Source organism: Rutilus rutilus (assembly GCF_951802725.1).
Source record: "Rutilus rutilus genome assembly, chromosome: 14".
Classification (NCBI taxonomy): domain Eukaryota; kingdom Metazoa; phylum Chordata; class Actinopteri; order Cypriniformes; family Leuciscidae; genus Rutilus; species Rutilus rutilus.
Genome location: NC_140219.1, coordinates 34774126 through 34797298, shown reverse-complemented (window position 1 = coordinate 34797298; position 23173 = coordinate 34774126). Strand labels below are relative to the sequence as shown.

Below are 23173 nucleotides of genomic sequence, written 5' to 3'. Positions count from 1 at the left end.
ACATATTGGGTCACTATGTTGGGTTATTTTTCCAAAACTGTTGGGTAATTTTTAAAATCATGGGGTAATTTCTAGTAATAACCCGGCTGTTGGGTTAAATACGTATGTTGTTTGTACACTTGTGTGTTTTGAATTTATGTACACAATTATGTATATTTACATTCAATTCTAGACTCCCCAATATTTACCCGTAATTTAAATATATATTTGTTGAGACATATTTATTGTTTTATACATATGTCATTAATAAAAATAAATAGTTAGCTTAACTGTTGGGTTACATTTAACCCAACTTGCTTTTAACCCAATACACTGGGTTAAAATAACCCACAGCTGGGAAGGTGCTACACCACCCCATAGTTGGGTTACTCGTTGGGTTATTTTTAACCCAACATTATTAAGTGAGTACAGTCAGCGGTAAGTAATGGTACTGTCAGTGTAACATAACCAGAGCTGGTATGATTCCCTTATACATGTGGTGTATCAGAGAAAGAAGCTTGGCCTTTAGATAATGTTTGCATGCTTTGCTCCCTACTTCTGTTTTGACAGACAAGGGAGATGGAGATTCACATTGACATGAAATGGCATTCAGAAACCATTTTAGTTCTGAAATGTCACGTATCTTCGAGTTAAACAGGATATTCAACGAGATAAAAATGGATCATGACTGGATCATGAAGAGTGGGCATCCCATACCAGAACAGAGGCAGGGCTGTGAATGCAACAATGCAAGTTGCTTGACACATTGATTGTTACGATGTATCAGTGTTAAAGGGGCTGTATGTAGAATTCAGAAACCCTTGTTATTAGCGACACCGGTGGCCGTTAAGTGAACTGCAGCAGCACTTATTGCTCGCGCTCGTGCACACGTAACGTACACTGACCGTGATTCAATACCTGATTATACTCACAGCGAAGGTCTTTTACGTTCTTCGCTTAGATGTAAACAGACGTGTGGACTACCTTTACAGTGATATACTGTTAGCAAACACCCGACGCCGTCCACGCTAATGAGAGCGACGTTTAGATGAATATATGTATTCTATATGTATGTGCTGCACACTTTCCTCTCAATAACAAAATAAACACAACAAAACTGACAGCGGTGAGAAAACAGCAGTTCAGAAAGCATCTGATCACAGTGATGTGGAAGTGTTTGCAGCAGAGCTGAGAGTCAGCGGCATCATGTCGACAGATGACATGTATATTTAAGATATTTGTATATTTGAGACTATAGACTGTATAGATCTGGCTATGTGAGACTATAGTTTGAATTAATTACTCTGAATGGATTTTTTAAATGTTTTTTTAATGGTTTGAAATGATTCAATGACTCAATCATAAATTCTTCACTTGTTTCATTACTGGTTGAATCAGCATTTTTGAACAAATCTCTTGAATTAATGATTCAATGACAAATACTTTTATAACAGTCACTTGTCCCCAAGAACTATAAAGTTTTAATAACTGTTCTAATTCTATGAGAATAGTGAAGTCCACATCACAACCACAGTGCCTTGCAAAAGTATTCATACCCCTACAATGTTTGTTGTTTGAAAATTAAAATGTATCTACACTCTATACCTCAAAAAAAAAAAAAAAGATTTGCACCTTTATTTGTAACATTATTTATTTGTGAACCTATTTACAAGGACACTGAGGAATTTTTTTTTTTTTTATCAACTGATGACCGATAAAAACTTTGACAGCCAATCAGAATTCATTCTGCTTTAAAGAGCTCGGAATGGAATAGGCCTATTGCAACGTTTATTATAAATGATTTATTCGAGCACATCATTGCTTTTTGTTAAATTCATGTTTCTGGTAATCTTGAATCAGAATAACTTCAGCGGCATCTCTTCTCTTCTCTGATGACGAGGGCGGGGCTATAACCTGTCACTCACATGAGATCAGCCAATAGCAAACCACAACCATCCAATCAGTTCCTCACAGACACAATCAAGCCCCGCCCTACATTTGTTCTTGTTCCTGAAGCGTTTCAGTCGGATATACGTCACAATAGGGAAGAAAAGACTTTAACCGAATAATCCTGAGTTTATAAAGTGCTGATGTGAAGAGGTTATTCACTTAGTGCACTGGTCGGCTGTAATTTAAAGCAACTAGCCCCCAGATTTCTGCCCGCTTTCCCCCCCCCAACCTTCATGGGTCTCCCTGAGCGAAAGTTTTCAGCAGGACATTACACACTAGAGCAGGCAGCAGATTGTGTGAGATTACGACAACATCCCGGCTCTGTAATATCTCCATGTTTGCAGTCATGGCCCGTCACCTCAGCTGACCAGTGGGGACGCCCGCGCCTCAATCAACTCCAACTGTTATTAAATACTGACCTCCATGAAGAAAAGTACAATGTAATGATGGCTTAAACAAACACAATTTATCATCGTCCTCACGCTGACATTACTTTACCCTACCAAACCCAGCCAAGCAGGCCCAGTGCAATTGGCCAGACTGACCCCGAAACAGCCTCCCACAATCCCCTGTCCACAGTTCAGCTGCGCTCGGCCTACTCGCTCACACCCAAACAAGCGCTCGGTGGAGTTACTGCGTTACATGGAATACAAGGATCAAATCATTTACAGACAAACCAAAAATTATTCAGACATCAGATATTATTTTTTGTATTTTTTTTACTAGTGTGTGCAGGACACTAGAGTTCATTTCTGTAAGTGAGGAGAGCAAAATAAATATAAATACCCCAAAATGTATAAAAATTTGGGACCAAAAATGATTCAGACACTTTGAGCTGATCATGTTTTGCTGAAAGTGTTTTCTCTTTAATAACTAATGCTCTTTTTACACACAGACTGAACACAATGAAGCATTGCTTGGTGATTGGTTGAGCTAAACTGGTATTATCTAATTGTGTAGTTAAATTTAACAGCTGACAGATATTCAACATAACTCATGTGTGAGACAGTCTAACAGAAGGACGGACAAAACCAGTCAAATATCAACTGATCTGAGAACTTCTTCTCGTGTTTTATCACCTTTATAGCGAATAAACTGTGATAATGTGAGAAATGTTGAAGGTGTCTGAATAAATTTTGGTTTGACTGTATTTATATACTACATAAATATGTTGAAGGTGCAAATTAACAGTAAATGGTGATATTATTGACTAACTGTAAACATTACAAAACCAAAGTGCTAATAAATTCTGCAAAATCCATTAAAAATGTAATCGCTCAAAGGTTTCTCTTTCACAGCTCCAGAGATCTGCACATGCAGTTCTTAGTTGCTTTTCTATTTAATTATGAACGTTGTCTCAGATGTGCATCCTAAAATTAGTTCGAATAAATAACAACAGATGCAAATGAGGTAATTGTTGACATATACAGTACAAAGAGATACGCAATTAATGCAGATAGCATAACTCAGATCATGTGATTAAGTATTTGATGAGAAATGTTTGAGTCCATATTAAGATCTTTAACTTTGTCTGAACACAATTTGAAACACTTTTGAGGAGAAATGTGAGAATATTTAAGATATTTTAAAGAGATAAAGTTTGATCCCAATATTTTTCCGTTTTTTATAAGGACTTCCGTATTTTTCGAGCCGGGAGTGAAGTGAGCAACGGTAACACTTACTAAACAGACGGCAGATTCTGCATTTTCTAACACATTTATTTCATGCATGGCATCTCTATCTAGTATATCCTAATCTCTCAACACGATCACTCGTCAAGCGCCAAGCTCGTGATCCATGATCGATGTTTTTCCTTCTTTTTTGTCTTTAGCCGATCTCGGAAGTCATCTAAATTATTTTATTTTTTTTTTATCTTTGTGACTTTGCACCGTTGATGTCCATTGTCTAGCCAGTGTATTGTGACTGTATTATGTACAGTATTTATTAGCGATGCATCAAACTATACGTGTTCTAAAATCGGCTCAAAATATCAAACATGTTCTGATGTCTTCCGACTGGATGGAGTCTGTGCCCATCATACACTACGTGACTTTCTGTGCATTCTGTCAACTCCAAATGCACAAAATCTGCATACCGGCGCAGACATTCGGCCACTACTGCCGACTCTGAGCAAAAGTCGTGTAGTGTATTCCAGCCTTTAGTTAAACATCACATTTGTGTTTCATTTTTTTCGTTTTTACTGCTGAAGTAAGAGCATTGCACTCTCTTCTTCTGTGATCCAGAACAGCAGAGCAGCTGAGAGGTTAGTTTGAGCAGCGCCCTCTACTGTACAGACGTGGATTAACTTGCCTGGGGCTTATTTGGGTTTTTCTACAAGTAAGCACAGCCCAGCTTTATCACATCTATGCAGATGATACCCAGCTCTATTTACCATTAGACTCTGGTAGAGATTCTATTTCCTCCCTGCTAGCATGTTTAAAGGATATAAGGATATACATATTTTTCCAATTGAAGGTCATTTGGGTCATCCTGTTTGGCCACATTTCTCCCACATTAAGCGCTTTTAAAGCATCAATTAAAACCTATCTATTTTCTCAAGCTTATAAAAAATATGGTTTTATTTTGTGTGCATTTTGTAAAATGCTAAACTTCTTTTGCTTATTATAGATTTCTTCTGTTCTTATTGTTTGGTTTAATTTTTTGTGTGTGTATCTTTTAATTAACATGTGAAGCACTTTGGTCAACATTCGTGTTGTTAGAAGGTGCTATATAAATACATTTTGACCTTGATCTTGACCTTGAGACAAGAAAAACTAATGTATAAGTAATGTCACTCACTCACTTACTTTCCATAAAAAAGGGATTACTTTTTAGGGAGTAACGCAAGTTTGTAAAGGCCTGTTCACACCAAGAGCGAGAACTATAACGATAAAGACACAGACCTTATGTGCCAGAGAAACAAGCGCAGAATTGTGTAGAATTTTGTGTTTGAACTTCTGTTTTTGCGGTAGATCTGTATATTTCTATGGCATTAGCTGGTGAAGTGGATTTACTTATTGTAAAGTTAAGGAACGTTATCATGAGCATTGTAATGTTTGAAGCGGATGTCGTAACAAATGTCACACACCGGGATGATTTGGCACAGAGAAACGCTGGGATCACTTTAAAAAAAAAGACCAAACTGCAGCGCTTAAAATAAACAGACCGATATCGTCCACTGGTGAAGACGATAATACAGTTATTGTTATAGTTATCGTTCTTGGACATGTTGCAAACGCCAAAGTCCTACATCAGTGGTTCTCAACCTTTTGACTCAAAGGCCCTCATTGTCCAACACAAAGCCCAATTTTAAGGGTAAGATATTTCTGCTATAATTATAATGAAGCTGCTTCATTTTAATCTTTTTCACAGGCTAAAACAGTTTAAAAAATCATTTGAATCATTTTGAGTAATATTATTAAAGGTGAAAATCCAGCTTTTAATGTTGTTTATGTGTCTATGTGGTGTTTTTAATACGCTTTAAGACAAACCATGTGTAAGTTCATAAGTCGACAGCATCGCTGAGTATTTCCTCCTTAAAACTGCAGTGAACCAAAGACAGTCTCAAACACACACTTTGAAATCGCTGGTGTTTCTGACGTCACAAACTACCTTGTAACCAATCAGATCAACGTGTGATCGTCAACCAGTGGATCTCTGAGCTGAGTGAGTGAGTGGAGGCGGGGCTCATTTGCATATTCATAGAACCGCGCATACTAAATGACTAAAATGAGGCAAGGGTGTCGAGTTACATTCAAGATATTTTAAGGCAGGAAGACATTTGTTTTCAATAAAAAACCGTTGGTGATCAAAGATGAGTTTTAAGGGATACAATTATTGACTACAGGGGGACTTCAATATTAATTATATCAATATTATATTAATTTGAATAGTTTTAAGTCATCCCCTCTCGTATGTTTGCTGAGGCTCTGTCGTGGGTCCCTGATTAATAACCGCTGATCCACATGCACACAGGAACTCGTAGAGAAAACACTTTTGCCAAAACAAATAAAAAAACACAGGACTGCTCTTCTTACAACACAAACTTTTGCTACTTCCACTGTGCATCTGAAGTTTTTATAACTTTACTGCCATAATCATTACAGGTATAAAAAGTTTGCTTTATCAGTTAACCAATAAATGCAATGTATTGGTCAGACCCATCAAACAGGTCATTCGGGAAATGATGTGCCAAGTGGATTTTTATGAGTGTATTTTCCAATGTAGTATACGCTGCGGGTCAATGCTAAGCTGAAGCTGCTTGACACTTCATCTATGGCGCTATGATTTTTTATAAACACTATTGACTGGGCCTTTATTGATTGGCGTGAATGTATCACACAAATCATTTTGCACCAAATCAATAAAGAAATCTTGTGGAAAATTTATATTAAAAGGCCTTTGTTTGCCTAAGTGAGTTTCAGACATCAGGCACACTGAATGCTTTGCTGATTAATTGAATTAGTTTAAATTTGGGAATGGCAAGCCCATTAAACAATGCATTCTTAAATCATGCACTGCCATGTGTGATTGAAATGAGATTTTCAACACAATAAGAGAGCTGTTAAATAAATCACATATGCATTTTACACAGTCAGAGAGAAGGAGCATAACTCTTATGAACGTCTCTCAATCTTTAGGTTCAACACTTGCTGATGGCCATTTGCCTGCAGTGGTGCCAAACGCTTCTCGCTTATATGAACGTTTGAGGCTTCGTGCAAATTATGTACAAATGATCTATTACAAAGCGGATCTGTATAGAGAGTACGGTTGGATTGAAGAGGTTTTTAATTACTACAGTTGTAGATTCAGAGGAAGTATTTCATATTCAAGCAAATGCATGCTCACTTAATAATGTTGGGTTAAAAATAACCCAGCGAGTAACCCAACTATGTGGTGGTGTAGCACCTTCCCAACTTTGGGGTATTTTAACCCAATGCATTGGGTTAAATGCTTGTTTTTTTTTGGGGGGGGGGGGGGGCTTATAGTCAGAAACTGGAAAAACAAATAGAAACAATATTTATTTGGGGGGTAAAAAATAAATATGATTTCTTCATTTTATGTATTTATTTATTTATTTTTAATTAAGTTTATATTTTACATTTATTTTTAAGCTATTTTTATTAAGTAATTAACTCTTTCCCCTAGCCTGGGAAAACCCAGACAACTTCCGGCAAATTTAGATTTGCTCTGCAAGTAGTCTGTCAAAGAGCTCATTCAAGCCCATTTCTAATCCGTCCAAATCGCGGCACCAATCAGAAACGTTGGGGCGGGCTTTACACGATGACAATCGCTCCGATTGGTTTTAGGTCTATCCAATTGCGCCCAGAGGCATTTGAGCGACGTCCGTTGGTGACGCCCCTTTGGAAATGAGTTATTAATGAAGCTTTGCCAGACCGTAACTCAGTTACTACTGAGAATGGTCTGGTTTTAACCAGGCTATCTTTCCCCGCCATTTACGGAATTTTCTGGCTTTCCGTGTTTTCACTGTTATATAGTAGGGGGCGCTATTACACATCTTCTGAAAGAGGACTGAATCTCCGGATCAAAACACAGTTCAACAAAAGTTCAGTGAAAATGATAAAAAATGCTGCCGGTGGTTGGTAACTTTTTTTTCCCCAAGCAATGGCAGGGAAAGAGTTAATTTTTTATCGTTTCATATCTATTAATATTAATTTTATGATTAATAATATATTAATTTGAATAATTGTATGTCATCCTGAGATGTCCCTGTTTGAGAGTCACTGGTGTTGCAGAACAGACTTTTACACACCTTTAAGAAAATTAACAAAATTGTGGCAAAAATAGAATTTCTGCAGCAAAAAGTTTCCTCTGTGAAAATTGTTTTGAATTTTTTACTTCATCGAAATGGTACGAAACTCTGTAAAGGCTTTGGCACTTGCTGCGTGAACACACACAAAAAAAAATGTACAGGATTCAAAAACATGAAATGGTCCAGAAAAGACTAGTCACACTCATACAGTTCATGGTCAAACATGAGCGCATTGGAAATGAATGGGAGACGAATTTCATCTAGTGGAAAGTTTTGGTACTGCGGCCAAACAACATCTCACTGAAAGCTCATTTTTTTGAGATATCAGGTTCAAATTTGGAGCTTGTTTAGATTTATGGCTTTGATTTTCTTGCGGTTTTAGAGTAAAATATGTTTTTGAAAAATATATATTTCATATAAAAAATTAAAATAGTATTTTTGTGCATTTTTCATAACAATAAACGTAATATTCTGTAGCTTTTTTTTAAGTTCACTTTTTTTCACTTCAGTTTAAGTTGGAAATTAAATGTTCAGGTCTATGCTCAAAAAGTGAATAAATGGATTATATTATGGTCATTTTGCGAGAAGAGCACCAGAGGGTTAACAGTCACTTGTCGCCACCTACTGGTGTAATTATGTAACTGATACAATCTTTATTTGAAGCGTCAAGTTACTTTCAATGGGTGTAACTATTTTAATCGCTACTGTAGACATCAGTGTTTTTATCTGAACTATAAACTTTTATCCCAGAACTTCTGTTTAGTGTGGCACACAATCTTAAAAGCACTTGGTGAAAACCCTTCCTGAAGATGTGTGATTTTGTGTGAAGTGTCGAGGAGATCGAGTCTCGCTTCACTGGCACTGAAGGACTGCTGAAGGAGGACACTTTTATTTTTTTATAACTATCAGTTGATCATTGCTGTTTAATTATGTCGGGTGGATTTTGGAGTAGATAACATGCTGTTATCTCCCGGTGAGAAGGCTAGAAAGGATATCAAAAAGATAAGTCCCATTCCAGCACGCGCGCGCGGCTGCTGTTCAAAATATTGTAATGTTCTTTCGTCTTTCAACATATTTAATCTTCAGCCGAACCGAAGCATAAGAACACTCAAAGGGAAGCCAGAAAAAAATGTGTTGAGAATGCCGTATTCGTGCATATCTATTAAGCACAGTTGCATGTAGCCTTTAAACAGATAAAGCCAATGATGGAATAAGGGGTGGAGGGGGGGGGGGGGGGGGGGGGGGGGGGGAGAGGCTCATGGCAATAATAATAGCCCACAGGGATTAAAAGATCACAGGAGTCAAGAGGTGTGTTAACCACCATAAAATGCAGAAATGATGAGGCGAGATATGCACTCGACGCGTAATCGAGGGCATGAGCTCCGGCTACAGTATGAGCTTCAGTGCGGGGTCATCCCTGTTCAGCAGTGCCTTATGAACCCCAGGATTAATCCAATATGCAGTTTCAGGAAGAGTGTATAAAAAGGCCATAGCAGAAACATGCTCTATTCAAGCTCAGGCACACAACAAAGATATGAAGGTTAAATTAAATTTAGCCAGTGGCTCACTCAGTAAGGGATTGACAGCGGGCTGAAATTAATTTAGATTAAAAAAAATAAAAAAAAATAAAAATAATAATAATAATAATAATAATAATAATAATAATAATTAAACAGAATGGAATGTTTTGACAAAATCATCACATAATTCATCAATTCCACTGACTGATGTTTGCATGGTTGTTTTCCCTCCAAAGTGATGTCACTTCCTGGAAGGTGATGCCATTGAGAAACTGGCTTTTTTTTAAAGTCGAACAGGAAGGACACACATGTAAAGGACAACAACACTATAAATTGATTATCAATTAAAGTCCCCCTGTGGTGAAAATCCAGCTTTTACTGTTGTTTATGTGTCTTTGTGGTGTTTTTAATGTGCTTTAAGACAAACCATGTGTAAATTCATAAGGCGACACCATTGCTGAGTATTTTCTCCTTAAAACTGCAGTGAACCAAAGACAGTCTCAAACACACGCCCCTGTTTCCTGCAAACATGTGACCAATTCCAGGCTCGTTTGCATATTCATGAGTCTGTGTATACTAAATGAAGCAAGGGTGTCAAGTTACATTCAGGCTATTTTAAGGCTTGAAGACTTTTCCACAGGGAGAAAGTGTTTAAAAATGTCAATATTTTAGGGGATTAAATGATTGACTGCAGGGGGACTTTAAGACGATATTCCCAAGAACAAGTTTTGTTTGAAATATTTAAATTAGAAAAAGATGCCAGATGCACAAAAGTATAAACTACTATTTTATTCTTATTTTCTATCTAAAGAATAAAGGTAAGAATATTTTGCATTCCCAAAACATTTTCTTAAGGAATGTTCTTATCGTTTTTCTACATATTTTTCTGTAAGAATAATTTGAATTCCTGAAAATAATGTTTTTAAAAATCATTGTAAACATCCGTATCACCTCAGACTTATCTCAGATCCTCAAAGGTTAGATGTTTAATCAATTTATCAGCTCAGTTCAAATATTAAGCATTAGATTGTTATTATGATTATTATGGTAATCTGCAAAAAGATGTTGCAATTGAGTCGATCAGCAAGAATAACACCAAAACCATTTTCTTCTTAAGAAGAAAGAAAAAGTTCTTAAGACAATATTTGAGAAGAATTGATCTTAAGAAACATCCACTCAAACCAAAGTGAAACGATTTAAATTCACCCGTGTGCTCACTAAATTGTGATTAAAGGCAACTAATACAGTACTTACAATTTACGTTAATATATATCAAATTATAAATGTTATTGATAATATTAAAAATATAATTTTTCTTAAAAAGTTTAATTTATTTTTGGTCACACTTTAGTTTAGGGTCCAATTCTCACTATTAAACTATGTATTTTGCCTCAAACTCGTAATTACTTCTTATTAATTGTTAGTAAGGTAGTTGTTAAGGGATGTAGAATATGGTCATGCAGAATAAGGCATTCATATCTGCTTTATAAGTACTAAGTACTAATAAACAGCCAATATTCTAGTAATCTGCACGATAATAAGCAACTAGTTATGGTAATAGTGAGAACTGAACCCTGTTACCATATTTTTATATATTTTATCCAATATATTAAGACTTAAGATAAAAGATGATGAGGACAGACACACATGTTTATAGAGCGACTAAAATCACATCATTATTATTAATAGTGGAGCTGAGACACATCAAATTACACATATTTCTCTAACTCACCTTCACAGTGAAGCGTTTCATTCACAGCCTGTCTGTACGAATCTGTTGAAAATCTGCCCATTCTGCAAAGAAACGACATTTGTTAGAGTTTGTTACGTTTGTAACTAGAGCAAAGGACTGAACAATGCAATGAAATCAACAGATGCACAATAGCAATACACAGTCAAATCATCATACAACTATCACTTCTTTTTTTTTAAATGAAATCTTAAAAAGCCATAGAAATCAAAAACGTCTTCAGACGAGATTTTAAAGGTTAGGATGGACTGAGTTTGCAAGTTTAAAGGAAATCCGCAAACATTTTCCCGACTCCCCGCGAGGGCCGGAGAGAAGCACACGCGAGCTATTGGGACGGGGAATCGGATGCTCCATTAGCAGCGGATTTATTCAATCAGCTGGCTCACCTCTTAATTAAAGGAACTAATTATGCTATCGAAGGCCTTGGCTGGTGGCTCCAGGAGTGTTTTGGCTGGCACACACACACACACACCCGTACCTCGCTGAAGGTGATGACCTTGTGATAACCCGTGTGTTCATCACTCAAATTACTGTCCCCTGTAATGGTAATGCCAGAGCACTGGAACACCGGGGCCGACTAATCTGTATTCAAATTACATGCCAGCAAACAGTGAGGTGGCCCGCGCGGCCATAACTCAGCCGCAGTGCATGCTGGGAAGGGAGCTCCTCCACGGCCAATCAGGCTTTATCATACATTTCCCAGGTGTGCGACGGGCCTTCTGGGGAGCCGGTGATATTGGGAAAATTCATCACAAGTCTCCCTCGCAGCCGTAATGGTCAATTTAAATTAATTACTAGTGGGACGGGTCAGTCATTCACGGAGCTAAAGCCAGATGAAGCCGCGGAGATCTTGTGTCTTCCATTGTTGGGACGTCACATTGACTTTAATCAGGACAGTTCACCCAAAAATGACATTTCTGTCATCATTTACTCACCCTCAAGTTGTTTCAAACCTGTATGAATCTTTTGCTGAACAAGAACAAGAATATTGGTAAACCAGACAGTTGATGGACCCCGTTGACTTCCATAGTATTTGTCCTACTTTGGAAGTCAGTAACTGTCTGAATACCCATATTCTTTAAAATATCTTCTTTTGTGTTCAGCAGAAGAAAGAAACTCATACAGGTTTGAAACAACATGAAGGTGAGTAAATAAATGATGACATCTTTTCATTTTTGGGTTAATGATGTAGTGATCATAATGTCTGTTAATGACTTTTAATTCGTTTTCACGCAAGACTATAATGAAGTGAGGACACTTCTCATCAGGTTTGATTTGCTACATTTATTCCCAGATGTTATGATCTGTATTAAGGCTTAAGCAAACAATATAGCTATACGTCAAACTAGCATCTCTGTTGTAGCATATATGCTACAAACTGCTAAATGTTTGGTGGGAAAATTATATTTGTTCATAATTTGACAAACTAAGCCATTATATACTTCATAAAAATACTTGAGTAAATAGAAAATAATTAGATATTATAAATCGTAAGTAAATTAGCATAAACAGTATAAACTTACATCTGGTACAAATGTTGGTATTTCTGCACCAAGTTCTCGATCATTCCTGTCATTTTGTCATAAATGAACACCAAATATAAACAGGTAAAGGAGTCAACACAGTCAACTGTGTGTGTGTGTGTGTGTGTGTGTGTGTGTGTGTTAAATATCGTACGTTCAGAGATTATTGTAATGCTCCACAGCTGACCGTGTGTTTTCATGATGTTTTGTCGCCATCTTCCGGTCATGTGAGATTACACTGCCCTTCATAAAGCTCCTGAAACTCATTAAACATGCTTGATATATGTTCTGTCAGACTTCTGCGATATTCTCCTGAGACCCAGAAAAAAAGCCCTTTTGAATTTAGTATTTTTACATGTCATTACATTGTTTAGATCATAAGAAACATTTTTATTTTAACATTTTTAAACAAGTTATTTTATTCATATCTCATGCTATGTCTTCTAGTGACACCAGGACTCAGTTGTTTAAAAAAATATACATTAATGACATTCAATATGAATGGTATTTTGTATGTTTATTTTTTATATATATATAATTTATTTTATTATAATTTTATTTTGGGAGTTTTTAGATTTTCAAACAAACTTTGAATAAAGATGATTCTCAACAATGTAATAAAAAATATAATAGTATGAATTGATACACCATTTTACTTCATACAATATTTGGGTAAAATGGCCATAAATGTGTAGTCCCATTCAATTCAACATATCTATACACTATTTCATTTGCATATTAATATGTTCTTGGGGAAACATGTAATGGAAAATAAAGTGTAATAATGGGAGTAATAATTGGCAATATTTTCATAATAATATCTAATATGTTATAGGAATATTGATCTACAATTTCACTTGTTGTTTGATGAACATGCTGTGGGTCCTGGAGTCTGTACGGTGGACATGTATGAATCAATGTCCTGTTCTGTGACAGAAAGTCATATTTTGATGAGAAAGCCCATAACATTTTCCCAAGATGTTCAAAAAAAGAGCTTCAAAAAGATGTAAAGATAAATATACAAGTTTAAGTTTAGTGTTACACAATGTCAATTTTCAAAACAGTTTTCAGTTTTCGAATTACACCTAATTTATGATTATTAATGTGATAGGGGAAAAGGCAATAAATAAGGCAAAAAAAAGTTCAGTATTAACAGACTCCAATTCCTCAAATAAACCATACACTTTTTTTTTTTTTTTTTTTTACATTTCATAGCAAAATAATAAACAGATCAAATGACAATTTATTACAGCTTATAGAAAATATTTGCTGTCATTATCCTTATAATATATCATGTATATCATGCATTTGTGACAATATTGTAACAATATATTGTTTCAATTATGGTTGAAGGTGGACAGGGGTCATCATAGGCACTCTGATTGGTCTTTGGCCCCATACACAGCAGAATGTGATGCACTGTGTGTTGTGACTCATTCCTCCCATGTAAAGCAACCTTGAGCGATGGAGAGTCGCTTGTTTCTGTTTGAATTAAGATTATTTTTCTTACCCCATGGACAGATCATTTTGCTTATTTTAACCAAAAACTCACTTAATTTGATTTAGTTCCCCGGAAAACAAGACATAATATCTTATCTAATTTCACTTATCTAGTAAATGCATCTTGATGTAAGAATTTTTTTATATATTTTTTTATATATATTTGGACTGGAAACCAGACCAAAATACTAAGTAAGAAAAGCATTTTTTGCAGTGATCATAAATTCCTCCCTCTTACAACACAAAGAAGCAATAAATAAAACATGTATAAGCATTTTGAGATAGTTTATAATTAATAGTTTTGTATTTTAATTGTTCTTTTGTGTTTTATTCAAGGTTTTACAGCCTTATTTTTTAACATTTCAGTGCAGGTCCATTTTAAATACATTTTACCTGAAGAAATCCTGACGTTCCTGTTTGTAAACCCAAAGGTGATCATAAACTCCTCCCTCTTACAACACTAACCAGGAAGAGACTGACTTGTTTTTTCTCCTTTCTGTCACACCGACTTTGTCTCAACAAAAGCAATAAAGAATAAGCAATCAATGGAGAACACAGAGAAAAACTTTACAGAAGGACTTTTGTGATGTTCATTTCTGAACCGACAGCAGATCTTTGATTCTCATTGTGATTCATTTTTGAAAACCGTCGTTCAGAAAGTGAAAGTAAAGTTTAGTTTGCGAGACTCAAACGGTGAAAATGGCTTCAGCAGCTGAAGATGATTATATTTGTCCTGTTTGCTATGAAATCTTCAATGTTCCTGTTTTTCTGTCCTGTAGTCACAGTATTTGTAAAGAGTGTCTACAACAGTTCTGGAAAACTAAGGAAACTCAGGAGTGTCCTGTCTGCAGGAGAAGATCCTCAAGAGAATTTCCTCCAGTTAATCTCACATTAAAAAACTTGTGTGAGTCGTTCCTGAAGGAGAGAAATGAGAAACGTTCAGGATCTGAGGAGATCTGCAGTTTACACAGTGAGAAACTCAAACTCTTCTGTCTGGAGGACAAACAGCCGGTGTGTTTAGTGTGTATTAATTCACAAAAACATGACAATCATAAATTCAGACTCATCAGTGAAGTGCTCTCATCTTACAAGGTAAGACAAATGTTTCTTGTTTCACATGTAAAGAACAATAATTAGTCATAAACATAGTTCCCTTTCAAGAACGGTCACTTCGTATTGCGTAGCTATATGCAGTGGGGGAAACTCCTTTTCCTCAAAATTCTGAAGCCTAAAATGTAAAACGCATTTAGCAGCTGCACAGCTAGCACAGTGAGTGTCTGGCTCACTCATTGGCTGTGCTGCGGCAACTGCACATCCAATGGCGCGGGCGCCTCTATATTAGAGACTATATTAGCCCCCGAAACAGCCATTATAGCATATTTCATCTCCTTCAGCGACATACTTCACGTCTCTGAGTCCTCTGCAAGCCTTCGCCGTTGAATCAAGCCCTACAGTTAGAGTGTGCAGCCCTACAGCGGATTTCGCCTTCAACCCAGAAGTCGTCTTCCCCTGTTGCAGCTCTGCTGTCGCTATCCGGCGACCAACGCAATATATCCTTTATATATTCTGTTTTGCTTTAGAAAACGCGAGCGTTGTTCTAAATGCCTCGCTCTTCCTGTGCCATGTGCGGCTCTCTCCTGCACGAGGATGACGGACATGCTAAGTGCATGTCATGTCTGGGAACCGCCCACGCTGAAGCTGAACTTTCCGCCGGGGGATGCTCGTTCTGTGAAGGCATGCCTGTCTCGAGGCTAGCTCTCTCGCAAGACGGCGAGGCCTATGTGGTGGGCCTAGTCTCCTTCGGTGGATCTATCGACGACCGCGATGACAGCCTCTCCATTGCTGCTTCTGAGGAAGATTGGTCGGGCTCGGTCGACCCCACTATCGCTTCTCAGTCAGGCGCCAGCCCCCACCGCAGCTACCAGAACTAATTCTGACGCGGAGATGCTGCGAATCCTTACTAAGGCCGTCGCGGACCTCAGGCTCGAGTGGTCCTTGCCCAAGGAGCTTTCCCGCGGAGTCGGCTGGATGGCTGGTTCCTGCCGGGGCGCCAACAGGCCCCTCGTCATAGACCAGCACCGTTCTTCCCCGAGGTACACCAAGAACTATCTAAAACATGGCGCACTCCCTGCTCCCCTCCGTGGTGGAAAAGGGCTACGAGTCTTTGCCACCCCTCAAAGAGGCTGTGGCCGCTCATCTCTGCCCGAACACCGCTGCTAGTTGGAGAACTAGAGCGGCGCACCCTGTCAAGCTGTGCCGCAACACGTCAGCTCTCGCTGGACATGCCTACGCCGCCTCCGGTCAAGCTGCTTCGGCCCTGCACACTATGGAAGTGTTGCAGGTCTACCAGGCCAAACTCCTCCAATCCTTGGACGAGGCTGGCCCGAAACCCGAGTCTTTCCACGATTTAAGGAGCGCTACGGACTTAGTTCTGCGCGCTACCAAAGCTACTGCGCAGGCTATCGGGAGGAGTATGTCTAACCTCGTCGTGCTCGAGCGCCATGTTTGGCTAACTTTGACTGAGATCAAGGACGCGGATAGAACGGTGTTCCCAGTCGTCCCAGGCTATGCGACACTTCCTGCCTAAGCGCTCCAGCTCGGCCTCGAGCAGGCCCAAGACCGCGCCCTCTCTGCAGCCAACGAAACCAGCCAAGCAGGCCTCTCATGCCCGCCGTCAATCAAGACCGGCTAAATGCTACCCGCTGCCCCGGCGCCAGGGCCCTCGTCCCAGCGGCACGTCCGACCCCAGGCCTCCGGCTACCTCCTAGCATCGGGGGGAAAAAGGGAGGGCTCGTGTCTCGCTCTAGCCGGACCACCCTCGAAAAGGCCCAGGATACTTCTCACAGCTCCCTGTTTAGTTCGGGCGGCTGGAGATTTTACTACTGTAAACAGGCCCGCTACACTGCGCGCGCCTTTGCAAACAAACACCGCTTTCACGGTGACCCAAATAAAGCACAAAAAGAGTATGTTTCAAGCACACAACACACAGGTTCACGGTCCCCCTTCATTAGGCGGCCCCCTCCCAGTTGCTTCCCTGACTTTACCCCAGGCGAAAGCCTTTATAGTCAGCCCAACACTCAGTATGTGCACAAATCACAATACAAGGGTATCAGGTCCCCCTGCGTTAGGCGGCCCGTCCCAAAACATGTGTCAAACCCTAGCCACACGAGCCCTGGCCTGGCAAGCCATTCCCGGTGTGTTGAGTTGGGTTATAAACACAATAAAGCGAGGCTACTCGCTCCAATTCGCTCACAGACCCCCAAAGTTTCAGGCGGTTGTAGAGACTTCGGTGAGAAGCAGCGTGTGTCACGTGCTTCGTTCCGAAATAGAGAATCTGTTAGCAAAAGGGGCGATAGAGCCTGCCGTTACCGTTATCTCGAACGATTGGCTGGTTCTAGCTCAGTCAAGAACCGAACTGTTACAACACAGAGCTCTGATTCTCAGCCATTTGCAATGTCTGGGTCTCAAAATCAATGTATCCAAGAGCAAACTGAGTCCCAGCCAGAATATGATCTTTCTGGGCACAGTTATTGACTCTACAACTATGAGGGCGCGCCTCACAGCGGAGCGCGCGCTTCTCTATTCAGCGTCTCGCAGCCTCGTTTAAGGCAGGTGAGTGCTCATGCTTGAAAAAGTTTCAGAAACTTCTTGGTCTCATGGCAACCGCATCGTCTGTACTCCGTTTGGGATTACTGCGTATGCGCCCACTGCAACACTGGCTCAAGCGCCGTGTGCCAGCCCATGCGTGGCAGTCAGGCAGCCTATATGTCATGGTGAATCACGGTTGTCTACAGACTCTGATTCCCTGGCAGGCTCAAGACTGGTACCTCAAGGGTGTGAGCTTGGGGGTGATTTCCACTTGGAAAGTGGTTTTCACAGATGCATCCAACCAAGGTTGAGGAGCGTTGCACGAGGGCGAGCCTCGCACCAGTAACATGGCAGTATATTCAGTCGATGTAACATGCTATAATGGCTGTTTTGGGGGCTAATATAGACTCGGTCACACCCCCTTGGCGGGCCCCTCGCCCGCGCCATTGGATGTGCAGTTGCCGCAGCACAGCCAATGAGCGAGCCAGACACTCACTGTGCTAGCTGTGCAGCTGCAGAATGCGTTTTATATTTTAGGCTTCAGAATTTTGAGGAAAAGCAGTTTCCCCCACTGCGAATAGCTACGCAATACTCGTTCCCTAACTCTCAGGGAACCAAGGTTACGATAGTAACCGAATACGATATCATCACATTCATGCATTACTATTTCAATGTCATTTTGCTCAACTTTATATGACATTTACTGTACTGTAAAAGTGTTTGCCCATCCTGATTTCTTATGTTTTTGTGTCTCATACTAAATAGTGGGGCCTTTTTCATAGATATCATTATTTTGTAAAAAAAAAAAAAAAAAGACAGCACAATTGAGCGGACAACTTTAGTTCAGCCTCATTGGAGGGTTTTCAAGCATGAACTCCCTGTTTAAGGTCCTGCCACATCATCTCAATTGATTTCAAGTCAGGCCTTTGACAAGGCCACTCCAAAACTGTAATTGTGCTTTTTTGAGCCGTTCAGAGGTGGATTTACTCACTATTCTTTGAATCATTGTCTTGTTGCTTGAGCTTCAGTTTGCAGACTAAAGATGGGATATTGTGCTTTAGCATTTTCTGATAGAAAATAAGAAAATTCAGTTCCTACGATGTTGTTCTTGCCCCTTTGGTGACTTTAAGCCACTTCTGGGAAGGTTTTACTGTGCCAAGATTTTTCCATTTGGATATAATGGCTCTCGCTGTGGTTCTTTGAGTCCAAGAGCCTTTGAAATAGCTTTGTAATCCATAACAGACGGATGTATTTCAATCACCGTCTTCATCATTATTCCTGGAGTTTCTTTCACCTTTGTCAATAGTGTGTTACTGTTTAAGACCTTTTAACCAACTTCATGCTGTTGAAAAAGTCGTATTTAAGTGTTTATTTGATTGAACAGGGCTGCAGTGATCAGGACTGGCTGTGTTTAGTCCAGCTGAACAACATTATAAATACAGTTTCAGAGATTTGAGGAATTAGTAACTATGAGGCCAAATACATTATCACGCAGGCCCAGTTAGTATTGAATAACTATTTTTGCTTCAGTAAATAACATTGTCATTTACAAACTGTACTTTGTGTTCACTCAGACTGCCTTTGTTTTATGGTAAGTTTTCATTTCTGAATTAATTTAGTATGAGATTTACACAAAAACAGAAGAAATCAGGGTGGGGGTGAATACTTTTGCACAGAATTGTATGATCATATCACTGTATTTTCTTCTCTTCACTGTAATCTGGTGTTTAATGTATTTGTTGTTCAATTCTAGGAGGAGCTCAATACAGCACTGAAGCCCTTACAACAGAAACTTCAACACAATGAAGAGAAGAAAGGAGAGTTTGAGAAAACAGCTCAACACATCAATGTGAGGAAACAGAATCAAGAGTCATTTTCATTACAGCTGGAGGATCACTTTATATTGTTATAAATTTATATATTTAATATAATGGATTCCAGTTGATTATTTCTGTAAATGACGAGCAGCTTCTGCTTCTGGATCCGTTATATGTCGGGTATCCGAGATTTGTGTTGATTGAGATGATTGAAGTGAATGTGATTTGATTCCAGTCTCAAGCTGAGCACACAGAGCGTCAGATTAAAGAAGAGTTTGAGAAGCTTCATCAGTTTCTCAGAGACGAAGAAGAAGCTACAATCACTGCACTGAGAGAGGAAGAGGAGCAGAAGAAGCAGAGGATGAAGGAGAAGCTGGAGGAGATGAACACACACATCTCAGCTCTTTCACACTCAATCAGAGACATGGAGGAGATGATGAAAGACAATGACGTCTCATTTCTAAAGGTGACAAATCAATCTGGCTTCATTCTCTGTGCATAAAACAACTTGTATAGAGAGACTCACTGACACTGAGAGTGTTTGATAAGATATTAAAATGTTTTCAAACTCTATATTTTCCAGAACTTTAAGGCCTCAATGGAAAGGTAAGTGAGCTGCTCGTATCTCTTCTCTCAGTGGATCTGAACTCAAATTCACTGCAGTTCTGACTCCTGAATGTTCCTCAGAGTCCAGATCTCACAGCCGGATCCACGGATGAGTTCTGGAGCTTTGATTCATGTGTCGCGTTATCTGGGTAACCTGCCGTTCAGAGTCTGGAAGAAGATGCTGGAAACTGTCCAACACAGTGAGTCTCAGCAGATTTGACACCAGTGCAGAAGATAGTTCACATATAAACACACACAACATTAACATTTGATAGAAATATATTTAATAATCACTTGAATTTCTAAGTGAATGTAAGCTGTATTTCATAAAATCATCAGATCATACAGCGAACTCATAATGAAAAGTCTATTCCTCATGGTTTATGGTTATGTATTAGGATACAATAGTGTTTATTGAATACTGATATTAAACCTGAAGCCTCAATCCATTCTGACAGTAACTGAGAGACCACTGTTATGATAGCATGATTTATGATCTCTTTAAACAAAGGAAAATTGTTTAACATTTACATTTCTAATACATCATTCATCCTGTAATCTGATGTTATTCTCTTTGCAGCTCCGTTGACTCTGGATCCAAACACAGCAAATCCTCGTCTCACACTCTCTGCTGATCTGACCAGTGTGTCGCTCAGTGATGGAGATAAAACACTTCCTGATAATCCAGAGAGGTTTGATGAGTATACATGTGTCCTGGGATCTGAGGGCTTTAACTCAGGAACACACTGCTGGGATGTGGAGGTTGGAGACAATACACTCTGGAGTCTTGGAATAACCACAGCATCAAACCGAAGGAAGGGAAAGGATTTCTTTGACTCTAATATCTGGTGTGTGGATTACATAGACAGCAAATACATCTCACAATCCCCAGAGCAAGGCAGCACTTACTTCACTGTTAAACAAAAGCTTCAGCGTGTGAGAGTTCAGCTGGACTATGACAGAGGAACAGTGTCATTCTCTGATCCTGTAACTAAAGACTGTCTGTGTAAATTCAGGACATCCTTCACAGAGACTGTCTTTCCATACTTAGATAATCTCTGCACAATTTCTCCTCTGAGGATCTTACCAGTTAAACTGTTTATTACAGCAGAAAATCACAGTTAAATCTGCTTCTAGATTAATACAGTTTTGCAAATTATGCTTCAATAATAACACTGTAATCAAAGGGTCTCATTGATCAATCACACTTCAATGTAAAGTTTAGAACCAAATTAACCCGTGTGTTAATTAACCCAAATAACCAAATTAACCCTTAAGGAGATGTTTGTCTCTTTCAGGATTTTCTTTAAATATTTTATTCCTGTGTTAATGCAAACTGCATCAGTTTTGGCACAAGTGTGTATTTTATTAGAATTTTCTTCTTTCCACATTGTACACAAAATATGATTCTTGCCACTAATTGAATTTAAGCAAACAATTTAACTAAAATATATTTAAAAATGTATAAAATAATCATTATTGTTGCGAATTACTCTTACGCCCGTTTCACACATACTCCGTGTGCAGTGCGTGTGCGGTGCGTGTTGCAGTGCGTATGCGGTGCAGGAGCAGCACGCGCTAAAGTGCTTTCACATAAGCTGCGTTTGCAGTCCGGCTGTACCACAAACAAATTGTATTTCAAATCCATAAGTTATCAGCAAATTTTATATAAAAAAAAAAGTTATTTGTCAGCATTGCGATTCTCTTTGTACACATATACTCTTTAATAGACGTATTCACGTTTAAACACAATTTAAACAAACTTCATTGCATTACTTCTATGTAATTATAGGGGAGCGCGGGGCACAACCTAACGCGGGGTTAGTTGTAACGCGCTTGTTTTAAATACTTCCGCACATGCTTGGATGACGAAACTTTGTGTATTTACTAGTTGCCATATCAACACTATTATAGAAAAAAAAAATCCGCTAAAATATTTTTTTTTTTTGGAAGATATCCATAGACATTTAATAAACCATAGCAAAAGTAAATTTCTTACTTAAGTTAATTTTTCATCTCTATTTTTTGTGTTTATTTAAAATAAGACAAATCTGATATTATTTTAATCTCCAAGATGTTATTTAACAGTTGAGATAGTTATTTAATGCTTCGCTAACTACTGTAGCAGAAGACACTAGCAGGGTTTAAATCCCAGTTGTGCAGGCGGAGGCATGTTGTAACACTGCGTTACAATGTGCCCCTATTAGAAATATGCTATTCAATTCTATACTTGTATTAATTTTATTGAGAAAACGTGAGAAAAAAAGGTAAATAAAGACTGAGAGTCAATGTTCAGAAATGACTAATTATTTATTTGTTTTGAACTATGTTGTATAGCTGTGTTTTCATGTGTTCGTAGTCAAAACTCAAAAATTGCCATTATTTTATATGAAAAAGGTTTTTAATTGTATTTTATTTAGAAAATATTTTAGTTTGTTTTGTATATATTTTTTATTAGATCAGATAACAGGGAAATACTCTGAACCATAAGTAGATTTACACAAACTGAGAAAGTCAAAAAGCGTTACTTTGTGCCCCGCTCTCCCCTATATTAAGTTGCTCAAGCAAGTGGCAAAATATTTAACCATGTACTTATATTAAAATCGCATAGACTACATTTTAAATTAAAACTTAAAATTGACAAAAACAGCAGACTCATATAGGCTAGGCTACTCTTTCTTTTGCATAATTTAAATCTTTATACAATAAATCTTGCATGTCACAAAGAATTTGTTTTTCCACCTCCACGAATGAGACGAGTGTTGTTGATTATGTTGCGTTGTTGAAATATGTATTTTCCCTTGATTTACCCTGGTCTTAACGTCTCAGCATTGCGATTCTCTTTGTACACATACACTCTAACGTATGCACATTTAAACACAATTTAAACAACGTAGGCTATTATCAAGGGCGTAGATTTGGTTTGAACATTGGGGGGGTTGAAGTTTGGGTATGCCTCCTTTTCATGTGATCATGGTATAAATATTGGGGGGGGTTGTAATGCATAGATTTAAATATTGGGGGGGGGGTTATCTCCCCCCCAACCCCCCCACAAATTACGCCCCTGGCTATTATTCAATGCATTACTTCTACTTATATTAAGTTCATCAAGCAAGAGGTCAAATATTTAACCATGTAGCCTACTTAGGCTATATAAAAAACAGCCG

General features: G+C 38.5%; 1 protein-coding gene across 1 annotated transcript; it reads left to right on the top strand.

Annotated features, from left to right (window-relative positions):
- Positions 1 to 14441: 14441 nt before the first annotated feature.
- Positions 14442 to 21479, top strand: LOC311303514 (zinc-binding protein A33-like). The gene is made up of 6 exons (XM_084430036.1): positions 14442 to 15087; positions 19337 to 19432; positions 19636 to 19866; positions 19984 to 20006; positions 20088 to 20206; positions 20587 to 21479. Exons 1-6 carry the CDS (start codon positions 14695 to 14697, stop codon positions 21129 to 21131), a joined length of 1407 nt encoding a protein of 468 aa, XP_084286162.1. The 5' UTR covers positions 14442 to 14694; the 3' UTR covers positions 21132 to 21479.
- The last annotated feature ends 1694 nt before the right edge of the window (positions 21480 to 23173 follow it).